The 14,617-nt window shown below is 35.1% G+C and overlaps 1 protein-coding gene across 46 annotated transcripts in view; it reads right to left on the bottom strand.

Moving 5' to 3' along the window:
- ANK2 (ankyrin 2) overlaps positions 1 to 14,617 on the bottom strand; it is a 678,765-nt gene that overhangs the window by 252,606 nt on the left and 411,542 nt on the right. For 3 of the 46 annotated variants that reach the window (XM_055385248.2, XM_055385233.2, XM_063705480.1), the window contains exon 1: positions 13,613 to 14,157. The exons of 39 other annotated variants lie outside the window; for them this stretch is intronic. In XM_055385248.2, the coding sequence (XP_055241223.2) occupies positions 13,613 to 13,741 (129 nt within the window). In that variant the 5' untranslated portion in view covers positions 13,742 to 14,157. Of the gene's footprint in view, positions 1 to 13,612; positions 14,201 to 14,617 lie in introns of those variants that run through there. 4 more of the 46 variants (XM_055385228.2, XM_055385239.2, XM_055385203.2 and 1 more) reach the window with 3 other exon arrangements.

Here is a 14,617-nt window from a genome sequence, read left to right as displayed (position 1 = left end):
ACAGATTTATGACATGTCTTAGTTGCAAAAAGAAGTGGAAGAATAGACAGTTATCTAAGTAATTCAAACTAAATAAAGTTATAATTTCGCAAAACAGAAGGGAGATAGAAAGTGGTCAATGAATGTCAGTTGTAATTGTTATTTTCAACATCATGTAGTTAATATCACCAACAAATTTTTAAAAATCTACTTCCACTCATTACCTCAAAAAAGGGTCTTTTAAGTTTATTTTACTCAAAGAGGAATCAAGAATAAAATAGTAAAATAAGAAATGCATTACATCAATGCCAATATCATATATCTCAAAAGTACAATGTTCAGTATCATGCAGACATATGGTTAATAAAGACCAGCTTCAGATATTTGAAAAATGGTACTATGAACAAAATAGTTTTCTGGTATTTTGGTTATATCATTTAATGTACTATATAGAAGCTCCTTGCTTGTGCTATTTACTCAAATAATAATTTATGTAAAACTTGCAGTCATACGTTTAAAACAAACAAAAATTCTGTTTTGCACTTGTAATTCCATTTTATCTTTAGAATAAACACCTAAAAATGGCAATTTCATAACATAATCTTTTTTTCTAAATACATCTGAGAGTTCAATAGCCAGCAAAAGTCATTCCAAGTTATACAAAGCAATTGTGTCTCAACTTTTTCCCTCTATGATGACTTAAACACAATCGGTTAATTTTTACAGAATTCTATAGTTGAAAACAATTTGCTAATACAATTTTTGATAGTTAAACACAAGCTAGATTGCTGATTGCCTTTGTACTAGTCATAATTTCCATATTTCTTCTAGATTTATTCACTGGAATTCTACTATAAAAAAATCTGTCCCTTCTCCTCCACTTATTTACTTGTTTATTCAATTATTTATTTCCATTAGTAAAGACCCCGGGCTATTTCTTTTATTCTATGAGTTATTATTTGTTTTTATTAGTTATTTTGTTGCTCAGATTTCTGTGTATTCAGTCATTGGGAGCTGCTTCAGGTTGATATGCCCCATCATTTTCCGAGCCTGTTCTTACTCAAATCAGACATTTTCCCAAGAAGTTATATTTTCTTCTGTTGGAAAATTATGTTTGGAAACCAAGATGCAGGCTAGGTTTGCTCATTGCTACTGAAGTATCCTTGCTTCTAGGCCCTCTAAGTGAAGGGAGGTAGGAAATATATGTCTTATACACACAACATACAACTCTACGTATTTGTTTTTATATCTATCTGTGTATATATTAAAAACAACGAGTTCCGGTGGCTCACGCCTGTAATCCCAGCACTTTGGGGAGCCAAGGTGGACGAATCACAAGGTCAGGAGTTCGAGACCAGCCTGGCCAATACGGTGAAACCCCATCTCTACTAAAAATACAAAAAATTATCTGGGCGTAGTGGCAGGTGCCTGTAATCCCAGCTACTCGGGTGGCTAAGGCAGGAGAATCGCGTTAACCCGGGAGCCAGAGGTTGCAGTGAGCCGAGATCGCGCCATTGCACTCCAGCCCTGGTGACAGAGTGAGACTCCATCTCATAAAAAAATAAATAAATAACAACGAGTTCATATGATATTTTCATGGACATTTTTAATCATTTTACTAAGCATATTTTCTTTTGTCCTCTCACATAAAAAGGGGGACTATGGTGATATAATAAGTAATATTACTATGCACATAAGTGCTTTCAAAAGCATCATTTCATTTTAATCCTTAGAATTACTCTGTTTCATATACGTGTGCATTTAAAAATAATTATCATTATTAACTCAGTTTACAGATGAGACAACTGAGGCCAGGGATCAGACATCCAGAATTTGGTAGAGCTAAGATTTGAATTAAGGACTCCAAACTCTAAACTTCGTACTCTTCCTACTATACCCAAACAGAAAGATCACATTTTTATTTATTGGCTTTTTACATATAAAGTCTCTGCAATTAATGAAAATAAACATCATCCTGGCACCACTTCAAACTTACCACATATAAAGCAATGTGTTTTTACTTTCCTTCTGACTTTCACATGAAATCTGTATTTCTGTTGATGACCAGCATTTTTTAATATCATTGAAATATATAACTTTAAAGTTATTTATTTATTTATTTATTATACTTTAAGTTTTAGGGTACATGTGCACATTGTGCAGGTTAGTTACATATGTATACATGTGCCACGCTGGTGCGCTGCACCCACTAACTCCTCATCTAGCATTAGGTATATCTCCCAATGCTATCCCTCCCCCCTCCCCCCACCCCACAACAGTCCCCAGAGTGTGATATTCCCCTTCCTGTGTCCATGTGATCTCATTGTTCAATTCCCACCTATGAGTGAGAATATGCGGTGTTTGGTTTTTTGTTCTTGCGATAGTTTACTGAGAATGATGATTTCCAATTTCATCCATGTCCCTACAAAGGACATGAACTCATCATTTTTTATGGCTGCATAGTATTCCATGGTGTATATGTGCCACATTTTCTTAATCCAGTCTATCATTGTTGGACATTTGGGTTGGTTCCAAGTCTTTGCTATTGCGAATAATGCCGCGATAAACATACGTGTGCATGTGTCCTTATAGCAGCATGATTTATAGTCCTTTGGGTATATACCCAGTAATGGGATGGCTGGGTCAAATGGTATTTCTAGTTCTAGATCCCTGAGGAATCGCCACACTGACTTCCACAATGGTTGAACTAGTTTACAGTCCCACCAACAGTGTCAAAGTGTTCCTATTTCTCCACATCCTCTCCAGCACCTGTTGTTTCCTGACTTTTTAATGATTGCCATTCTAACTGGTGTAAGATGGTATCTCATTGTGGTTTTGATTTGCATTTCTCTGATGGCCAGTGATGATGAGCATTTTTTCATGTGTTTTTTGGCTGCATAAATGTCTTCTTTTGAGAAGTGTCTGTTCATGTCCTTCGCCCACTTTTTGATGGGGTTGTTTGTTTTTTTCTTGTAAATTTGTTTGAGTTCATTGTAGATTCTGGATATTAGCCCTTTGTCAGATGAGTAGGTTGCAAAAATTTTCTCCCGTTTTGTAGGTTGCCTGTTCACTCTGATGGTAGTTTCTTTTGCTGTGCAGAAGCTCAACTTTAAAGTTATTTTTATTCACTCTTCTCTTTTTTCTTTATTCCTAGTTGAGTGCTGATAACCATCCTGTTTTCCTCCCTGCTGCTCTTCTGGTATGACCATTCCAATCCAAGCCCTGTTCATCTCTCTTGGATTACCATAACAGTCTTCTGGGTGACCTTGACATTTCACTTCCCCCTCATAGTCTTTCTTCATCACAGAGAACCTTCCATACCTGCTTATTTTTTGCTTCACTGAGTTCAGCTACTTCTTTGCTCTGTAGGTGCTCCAACTTTATTTCCAACCCCTTTCTTCCACTTTGATCATGCCAAGCTGTTCACCAGCTTCTATGTTCAACCTCTGAGGTACCCTCTCCACCTAGCCAACCCTACCACCTACCTATCCTCAAGTCCACAATCTCTCTTAAAAAGCAACCAGCTATTTCATATTACATGCCTGTATAAAAACATCTCATGTACCCTATAAATATACACATCTACTATGTATTAAAAAAAACAAAAAAAGAAAGAAAATTTAAAAGTAATGATACCTAATCTAGCTCTGTACTCTAATTTTTCCATTGCCATTAACCTTAAATATCTATCTAAAAGGGAAGTTACTTGAGAGAAAATATTTTTTTACTCAGTAAATAATCTTTGTCTCTCAATTTAAAATTTGGCTCATAGCAGTTATTCAACAAATAATTCTTCCATCCAAGGGACTGCAATACCCTGAATTATATATATTATATACATCTGAACCGACTTTGGAAATAGGGAGGATGCTTGATGGAAAAATGAAGCATGGCAAATGTTTTTCTAAGACATGAAAGAAGATAAATAAAAAAGCATAATTTAAAAGAGCTTCTGTTTGATCGTAAGTGAAAATGTGATTAAAACTAAGAAGCATCATTCTCTGAATTTCTTGATCAAAAATAAAGTTTTACAAACTTTTAAAAATCATTGGAGTGACTAAATTGTTTCAGATGCTCTTATACAACTTACTAAAGAATACATAACCCAGAAGGCCCTCATGTGAAGGCCAATTACAGTGATTAATGGGAATTAGTCTTAATTATCAATTTTCCTTCAATGGCAAAATATTTGTCATATTAGCATATTACAAAGTCTTCTTTTATCTTTTGGTTCTCTTTTCTAGTATGAAAGCTGAAAGCTCTAAAATATTGCCCCTTGTGTTGAAAGACTGAGTATGAGTGCTTGATGTTATATACAAGGGCCCTTATATTCGATAATGTGTTTGTAGTCAGAGAATTGGCATCTGCTACTGGGTCCTTTGTTGTCTCCCTTCTCCCCAGTAATGGTAACGTGTGATTTCACAGATGGCTTTTCTCTCTCCCACCCACACCCAGGCTTTGATTCCTGTCCCTCGGAGCCCACAGTGAAGCCCCGTGTTTTGTAGGTGACCACTCTGAACAAAAGCTCCTCATTTCCTAAGTAACCTCTGTCCTCAAAGAAGTTACTGTTTCCAGGTAACCTGTTCCACTTACATTTTATTGGTTTCAGTCATTTTAGGATGTGACATGGTTTAATTAAGCATTCTGGCCCAGTTTGAGGCAGGAGCCATAAATAAGGAAGTTTGTACTACTATCTCTAGAAGAACTCAGGAGATTTATTTTCACTAAGCTGTACAATTGAAAGGTTTGTGAATTGCTGAGGTTTAAGTGTTTACTGTGGACATTTGTTTATTACAGCACCCTGCAATTTAAAGGCAGCTACCATTACTGCCATCAGATCTTTGTAAAATGATTAATTAAACAATGATGGTATTTCTCTGTGAATTTCTAACTCCTGGTATTATCAGTGTACAGAGTACCTAAAAGAAAAGTGAGAATAAACTTCAGGAGAAATCAACTGTGGTTCTCAGGGAACCACAATAAATTTCTTCCTTCATAATGGCTCAAATCAGTATCTGAAATACAAAACAACCATATAGCTTTATATGATTACTTCATTTTGTATGTATCCTGTCTTAATAACTTCCATAAAATTTCATGCACCACAACAGGAACTATTTCCTTCCATTATTTCATCTCCCAGGTAACACCTATTAAAGAAAACTTGCGTCATATAAACAAAAATAGACAATCTCAATTCTAACATAATGGCACAACTAACATTTCATTCTTATTATCTGTGAAAGTTCCTATCACCCAAGGAGGTCTATGAGCTCCTTGGGTAAAGGTACTCTGTCTACGACATAGTGTCAGCTCAAAAAAAATTTATCTTAAATGAAGAAAAACCTGGAAATTCTACCAACTGTCTTAATCATTTATAATAATAAAGGGAAGCAAAGAAACAATTAAAATGACACAGAAGCATAAAGACAGGAAGAATTCTAACAGATCTCAGATCCTTATCATTTTATAGATGCAAAAACTGAGGTCATTTGTTTACCGAAAGTTATAGTGGGTAGACAGAATTAAGCAGAGGTCTCCTGAATTAGTTTTTATGGAGCTTTAGAAGTATCTGGTAATTTTGTATAAATATACTTTATTAACTTAGTAAACAGCTTTCTGGTATGTTGCCTGTTTTTTATAATCTTAGATTTCACATCCACCTCTTATCCTGCTGAATGTCTTGAAAGGGTTATCGGCTAAACTTGGTTTCAAATGCAAAAATAATATTTGATCTTTATAATAATAAAAGTAAAGTAGATTATTAGAATTCATGTTTGTGAGATTAACATTATTTATTTATGAAAAAATAACAGATTTTTTTCGCTAAAAAATAGACTTTTGGAAAAACCATCATTAATTACATTCAAATACACAAAGAGAGGTCATTTTCAGTCTTAATTGAAGGCTTTTTTTACAGACAAACTATAAACAAGTGAGTTAAAATTGGTAATTAATAAGTCTCTATGCAAAAATATATAAAAAGCCAAGAAATACAGGTTAATGTGAAATAACACCATTACTCTTAACCAAATAAATTGATTAGATTAAGATACATGTTTATAATGACTGTCATATCCCTGATTTTTTTTTAAAGAGATGGGGATCTCTCTATGCTGCCTGGCCTGGTCTTCAACTCCTGGCTTCAAGCCCTCCTCACGTCTCAGCCTCCCAAAGTGCTGGGATTACAGACATGAGCCACCACACCCAGCCCACATATTCTCTTCCTTAATACTACTTACATTGTTTTCTATTGAGGTGTTCCCCTATGATAAGCAACATAATAATGATATACAATGAAATAATTTCTCTAGAAAAAGGCTAAGTTGGATATAAATGAAACTCTAATGAGAGAAAAAAGAGTTTTCCCTGGCAAAGTTGCTAATGAAATAAAGGAACATGGAAGAAGGAATTCCAACTGTACATGCTAGAAAGTACATTTCAGAATCCTGTACAACTGAGTAAGGAATCCCTTTCTGACTGCTCTAGAAGCTGTGGTGAACCAGAAAGAGAGTGAGAGAGCAGTTTCATGAAAAAAACAAAAACAGAAACAGAACAACTGACCAACCAAACAAACAAAAGATCCTGGCACTGTGAGAAGTTGAAGAGTTAGGAGTACTGAAAGAGAATATCTGAAGAATTAGGGGAGATAACTCACCTATGAATTACTTATTCCTTCTTTCTTACTAAATTAATGTCATATTACATAATTTTGAAAAGATCTATCAAAGTCAAGTACAAAACACAAAAGGTAGTTGTTGACTTGTGTTAGGAGTCCTAGAAGTGCTGACCTCTCCAAAGGTTTGAGGCCTCCAAGGCTGCTAAGCTACCAATTAAATCCCTAGGACACTAACTTGAGTTCTTTCAAAACAGCATAACGTGTTTAAGACATAATTTTAAATTCACAATGTAGTGGTCTTCCTTTAAAAACTTAGCTTGGATAACTTCTCCACCTGTTTGAGCTTAGTTACATAAAAGTCATTTACACACAACCTTATTTCCTGAAGATTATTCCATTAGGGCAAAGTTAGTCAAACTGCAGATCATGAAGTCTTGCAACTTATCTCTTAAACACTTGTTTCCTCCTTTCTGCGCTCAGAATTAATTGGTTATTACATAAACCAGTTAGTCTTATTAAACTTTCAGAAAGTTGCCAGAGTGTCTCCTATCTACACATGAAAAAATTAGAGTCATACTGATTATTAGAAGTAAATCCACGATTGCTTGAAATTTCAAGATGGAGTAGAGTAGCGGTTGGCGGGGGAATGGAAATGTTTATTCTAGTCATTTCCAACCCTGGTTGGAATCACCAAGGGAGCTTTAAAAATATACGGATTACGGTCTCTTTTCCCTTCCAGTCTACCCCAGGATTCTGACTTATTATGAATGGGATAGAACCAGATGATTCTGTTGAGACTTTCCACAATAAACATTTAAAATCACAGCTCACCTTTGGAGCAAAAGGGTCACACTCAAATAGCTGATGACTTCACTAGCAATTTATGCAGAAATCCAGAATTTGAGAAAAGTCTTCTTTACACTTTTCTTTATTTTAGTATATAATGTCTCTGTGACTAAGACTATTGTAAAGAAGAAATTATTTTGAGAAATACAAATAAAAAAGAGTGGCATAATGGAAAAATATAAACACAAGTAGATCATTAAATATGGCATGAGTAGAAGTCTTAACTTCCTTGTACTTTCACTGACTCTTAAATCTTTCTACAAAATATTTTCTGTATTCATGATGATGTCAAAATGTAGTGTAAATATCATTATTTTTAATCAATTGGTGAATAAGGGGACTAATAAAATTAAGTTGGATAATAAACGTAACGAAAGAATTAATTCTGATTTTTTAAAGATTAAAACATTTATATGAACACAGATTAATGTAATAAAATAGGGAAAAAAATTACATTGAGTGTGTATAAGATTTTAGATTCCAAAAATAAATCAACTCCCTCATAGTAGCTTTTTTTAATTAAAATTTTCTTTTTCTTTCAACTGTCTTCTTAAAACTTACCTCAAGCCATACAATTGGGACTATTTTTGCCACAATTGCACAAATTTGACAGCTGTAAACCTAAGCTATTAGTCACCCATGCAATGGTCAAAAGAAGTTCTTTATAATTAAAAACTAATAAAAACTCAGCCTTATGGTGCTGGTGAAGAGTGTCATTAATAAAGCAAGTCACTTATTTAAAGATAATGATTCTAGCCAAAAAAGGATTCGTGAACTGAGCTAAGAAGAGAAATCAGAGGAGTGATAAGGAAAAAGATAATGGGTTTTAAATAATAATAATGATTCTATGGAAGCTACCACATTTAAATAGATATGGCTGAACATTTTTATTTAGACTCAAAATGGGAAAAGCAAACCAATAAAACTTTTGAATTTTCACATATAAGTGGACACTAAGACATAAGAAGAGCATCTGTCCAGATAAAACTCAAGACAGCACCAATCTACTTCATGTTAATGTGGTTTCTGGAAATACTGACATACTGATGAAAGGGTTCTGGGAAGTTAACATAAAGACAATTCCATGCAGGTTTTAAAAACTGTTGACTGGGATTTCCCATGTTTGTAGAGTTCTAGAATGTAACACATTATACAGTGCCATGTTATTCTGGCTGTGACTTGTATTTTTAATCACAGTGTATTTGGTTTGGTGTCCAGACATCTTTGTGCATACATGGTTCTTGACTAAGTGTTGCAACTTCTGTAGTTGGACTTCCCTTCAGAAACAGGCTGCTGAGTGCCCAAGCAGAAGGCTCAAAAATGAGAGGGATGACTAGGCTGTCCAATCTCCTCCTACACTGCAGTCTTCACCCACAGACCACCAGGGAAAGCATGCTCAGTTTTACACTATGTTTCACTTTCAACTCATTCTTATAACACAACTTTCAACTCATTCTTATAACACACTTTCAACTCATTCTTATAACACAATTCACTTTCAACTCATTCCTATAACACAATTCCAAAGTTATAGAATACATTCCACTCTCAACTTGCAAATAAAACACTTTAAATTAAGAAAAAATACTAATATAACTTTTAAAAATCTTCATTTCTCCATGTCGCGTTACAACTTGATGAGAACTTTATTGTATATACTCAATAAGTATTATCATTGCTATCAATTAAATAACCAAATGAACAAGAAGAATGTGGTGGGGGGGGGGGGGAGATTTCCCCAAAGCCTATCCTAGAAATAAGTCTTGTTCTCACCAAGATAATAACTGTGTATATTTTTAAAAGCAAATAACTAATCAGAACCTTTTACTGTGAAATTAAATGAAAACAACTCAAAAGGAAGTTTTTTTATTTTCTACTTAATCCCATGCAAAATCACCTATCAGTTTAATAAAAGTAGATATGCAAATACATCTTGAAGTCCTAATAAAATTGTGACAAAAAATGATTATATATCATAGTCTATAATTGCCAGTAATTGACCTCAATTTGAAGAGCAAATGTTGACTTCTAACAGTTGATTTTCCAAGAAATCTCATGAAATATTTTGGTGCAATTTTGATAGAATCCCAACATGAATTTACATAATTTCCCCCTCAAATTCATCATTTAATTTACTATCACAGTATTTAAATTTCTTTCAGCTGTAGGAAGGTAATTTAGAAGTGAAGAAATTGAAGCATTGGTGGAATAAGTGATTTCCTTATAATCTACATCCAGTGTAGGTACAAGACCAAGAAATAATATTACTTTTTTCTCCAATGAACTTTAGAGCCAGACAGACCTGGATTCAAATCCCAACTCTGCCACATGCTACTTGTGTGTGATTAAGCAATTTCCTTGTTTGTGAAATCCAGAGAATAATACCTAATATACAGGATTGTTATCATGGTTAACAGCACGATGTGTGTAAAGTGTCAGATACATGACCACATGGGTACTTAATAAATGATCATAAATATTTTTTCAGAAAATGTGAACTCTGGCATTTTAATACTATAAATTAAAATAATAAAAAGAATGTTTTAAGCATCAGGATGTTAAGAACTAGTCATACATTTGCCTTTTAAGTCATATGATTCCAGTGAGTGTTGTAGACATTATGATTGATTGGACAATAGTTTGTCTGTGCTGAGAAATGGAGAACATATTGATTTATTTGAAAATTTATGGTGATCATAAATTTAAATGAGAAATATTATTTAAATATATACTCTGTGTTCTTACTTATAAGTGTGAACTAAATGATGAGAACACATGGACACATAGAGGGGAACAACACACACTGGGGCTTATTGGAGGATGCAGGTTGGGAGGAGGGAGAGGATCAGGAAAAATCACCAATTGGTACCAGGCTTAACACCTGGGTGATGAAATAATCTGTACAGCAAACCCCCATGACACAGGTTTACCTGTGTAACAAACCTGCACGTCCTGAACATGTACCCCTGAACTTATAATAAAGTTTTAAAATAAATAAAATAAATATATGTTTTACTTTCAAGAATAAATTTGTTTACTCATTCTCTAAAAATTATGTATTTTTCAAATTTTAAAAAACATACAGTTGGGAAATAGTATCTAGTTGTGGAAAGAATATTAAACTTCAAATCACTTTCTAGAACTAAGTCTCGCAAATTTGTGAAAACGCTGATAAATCACTTAACCATTTTTTGTTGGCATCCTCCTCAATTCTAAAATTCTCAGATTCCAACATAAAAACTGGCAAAATCTGGACATACAAAGAAATTACTTGCTAATATAAGCTAATAATTAGAATAGAGATATTCTGATTTTTGTAAAATTCCAGATTAATGAACTCTTCAGCAAACATACTAAATTAGTTTAACTCATCTTAATCTTTGCCTATTTGTTTAATGCTTAGTTTTATTCTAGCTCTACATAGTATGACACATACAATGGATATTTGGTACTATACCATATTTAAATATTAGCTAACCAGAGTATAGCCCAAAGAAATCTGAACGTATTATTCTAAGATAAGTTCTGCTTATAATGAGGTTGAAAGTAGATCTCTTAGTATATATTGTTCTAATACAACACCACTGGCAACTTGGTAGAGGGGTTATAGTCAAGTATGCAACATGTTTCAAGTTTACAAATAATTAAAATTAATTTTAAATGTTTTAAGGAGTACAAAATAATAATACAAATATTATTTTAATTAACAGTAAGTTTACAAAAGAATATTAAAATAAAGATTAAAATGACTGCTTAATTGATTTTAATGTGCAATATCTTTACCTTGGTAAAAATCCTTCAAAATCAGCTTATTTATTTTCTTTCGAGCCCCATAATTGGCTTTTATCTGCATTGGGGTGGATCTCATCTGAATTTTTCAAATAAACAGTTTCATTAGTAAGAGGCACTACAAATGGATATGAAAATGATATACTCAATCATCTCTACAACTGATGCTTTCCCTTATGATGATAAAGTGGCATCAGCAAATAAACTATGATAATTTTAAAATTACTTTCTGCAGATGGTATTCCAGAATGCCACTAATAGGCTACCATTTTTTTTCACTTCTTCATGAACTATCATGAAGGTATGTATACCTTAAGGTATGATGTACACCTTAAGGTATGATGATGAGGTAAATTTCTTTTTTCAAAAAAAAATTGAAAACTGGTTCAGTGCGTATGTGTGTGTGGTGGGGTTGGGGGAGGGATTGCCTATCTAGAAAATAAATATAATACAGCTAAAAAGCACACCCACTCTTTTAGCAAGTTTGTTGTGCTGTGTAAATATCTGCAGTAGAAAAGGGAGGAGGAGCAATAGGTGCACATGAAAAAAGAGGAACAAGGACAAATACTAGCTATGCCTTTATTTTCCTAATTTACTCTGGTTCTAGCTTAGATATAATATCTACATGTGAAGACCAGATGATCCTGTCATATGACCACGTTACTAACCAATAATCTTGCCTATGGTTCTGGATTCAAGCTAAAGCAATGCAGCATCCAAGCAACTGAGATTCTCAACAACAACTGGCACCTTTTATTTTAACAGTACAGTTTTTCAGTTTTTCTGTTTTTATCAAGGTTTGGAAAGGGAAAAACATTCAACTAGATACAGAAACAAACCAGAGTGAGATCAAGTGATTTTCCAGGTGTATGCATGGTACTCTAGCTAAGCAAAGTTGCTAGGTCACAGCTGAATGCTGACAAGGGCCGCTAGCCAAGAAATCATATACTGTGTTTTGGAGAACAAAAGATAAAAAAGATATAATCACAGAAAATTACTTTATACAATAATGTTCCATTTAGAGCATTAGAAACAGAACTGCAGTCGCTGTGAAGAAGGAATTCGACCTCCACAAAATGGCTAATAATACTTTTGATACTAAAAAAAAGAATTAATGCAATCTTGAAACAACACGGCCTTTTAAAGGTCAGACAAGCAGTATTAAAGTTTTCCTCAGGAGGGAAATCATTATATACTGCTAATTTTATTTCTGTAGCCTAGTAACAGTCATTTGATCTAGTTGGTGGTGAGATAAGTAGTAAACTGAAATGCAACGAATCCCTATGCAGTAAGATCTCAACTCAATGTTGGTTCTCAAGTGTCTTTCCAAAAATGAGGCAAAGACAACATCCCCCAAATTGAAAGGTAAACATATCTATTATGGAAGAAAAAAAGAGTCCATTGAGCATATGGATTATTAAGTATATGGATCCCCATTGCATCCCTAATCCCAGAGCTATGTTTAACGACAGCTTGTGTACAAACCACTATTTTAATGCTCTGCTAATGTAATATGCCATTTATCATCTTCTGAAATTATTCAGTGACCTACTTTGTTAATTAAAACATTTACAGAGGTCTTTCTTTATAGATCTAGATCACTGACTAAATGAGTATTTCAGTTCCATCAAGTTGTAAGATTATGTCTATTATAAAGGAAAACAATATTTTAACAGAAAGAAACAATAGTTCAATGTAAAAGGAATCAACATTTCATCCCTTGTTTAACCTTGGTTGTTTTGATTTCATTGCCATATTCAGAAAAGAAAATTAAAGGATTAATGATAGAAAACAAAAAATTAATTAAAATTTTAAAAATGCAGAGACACAGCTCACTGCACCAATATTCTTAGTGCAGCTTCACTAAGAAGTGAAAACCTGGTGTAAACCTCCAGGAGGGAAAAAGAGAGCACATAAAATCTTTAGTTTATTCTTAACTAGAGGTCTACATCAAATATACAGTCAGTGAGAAGACACACTGCTAAAGATATAGTAATACAGATGAGGAACAAGAAGAAGAAAATACTTTAACCCTCCAACCGTAAATCAACCCCTTCCTTCTTCTGTGCCCAGTACTAAGAGTAGCCTGAAGAGATAAAGCACCTAGCTTTGAGATTAAATAAAGATAATTGAGACAAAAAAAAAGAAAAATGAAGTGGAGGCATTTTTGCCTTGCTTGGTCAAAGCAAAGGAAATTCACCCTGCTCAAGCATCTCCTCCCAATGCAGCAAATGTAGGCATGAGCTCTAGGCTGCAAACTGAGCTTAGAAATGGTGCAGGGGAATGATGGAATGAAGGGAGGATGAAGTTGCCAGTTCTGAGGTTGATGGTGCTACACAGAGCTGCAGAGAAAGAGGGTTAAAAGGATGCTCCTCATACCTTTCTTTTTCGTTCCATACGTTCTCTGGGGATTTTCCGTTGTTTTTTTCTGTCTCTCTCAAGATTTTTTTCCTTTTCATCCAGATCAGCCTCTCGAACTTTTTTAATAGAAGCAGCAGCGTGAGCCATTTTGCAGAGGAAATCAGCAGAAGCAGTAGCAGAGGATCAGTTTCCACTCCCCAGCAATCCAGGTGATTTCAGAGCTCTATGGAGATGTGATTTTCCCCACCAGGGCAATGGCTGGCAGCCAGAACACTCACAAGATAATCCACTCCGCCCCCGAGCTAGGTCATAATCTTGCTCCAGCCTCTGCAGCACCCACAACTCACTACAATGAACTAAGGTCCCAAACCGAGACCTCCAGCAGCACACACCTGCACGCACACAGGCAGAGGTGTGCACCCACACTCAGAAATGGTCCCGGGGGAAGGCGGAGCACTAGACTTCCAGCTCTTCAGCAGTTGGGTGGCTGCAAGTGCAGAGAAGCATCCTACTAGTTGAAAAAGCCATCCTTAGACACACATCACCAATTGGAACAGTCTTTGGGGACTCCTCCAGACAGACTGTGTCTTCTGACTGGAGCCAGGAAGAGGCCACCTCTGTGAAACTGCTAGGGGGTGGGTAGTTTATTGCTGCTTCCAACCACACCTCTATGCAGGGTGAGAAGAAAATGGTGCAGTCTCGCTAAAGGACTCTCTGCTGCTGCTGCTGCTGCTGCTGCCGTGCTACTGCTGTTACTGCCGTTGCTACGGCTGCTCTGCTGTAGCACATGACATGAATTCCTGCCTTTTTCATCTCACAGCCCTTTCCTTCTCCAAGGTTCATTTAAAGTAAAGAATCGACGTTGCTGTTTTGGGAGAAGAGGAGCACAGTTGGAGTTACTTGCCACTGCCGTGGCAATACAGGGGTGAGCAGGTCTGGGAAGGGCTAGAAGTAGCCGGGTCCTCACTGTACCATTTACAGATCCACGTGAGGCTGAATTAGGGAGCTGCATTAAGCATAGAA

The sequence above is a fragment of the Gorilla gorilla genome, chromosome 3, assembly GCF_029281585.2.
Source record: "Gorilla gorilla gorilla isolate KB3781 chromosome 3, NHGRI_mGorGor1-v2.1_pri, whole genome shotgun sequence".
NCBI classification, from domain to species: domain Eukaryota; kingdom Metazoa; phylum Chordata; class Mammalia; order Primates; family Hominidae; genus Gorilla; species Gorilla gorilla.
Note: the sequence above shows the minus strand (reverse complement) of the source record. Positions and strands in the feature narration are given on the sequence as shown.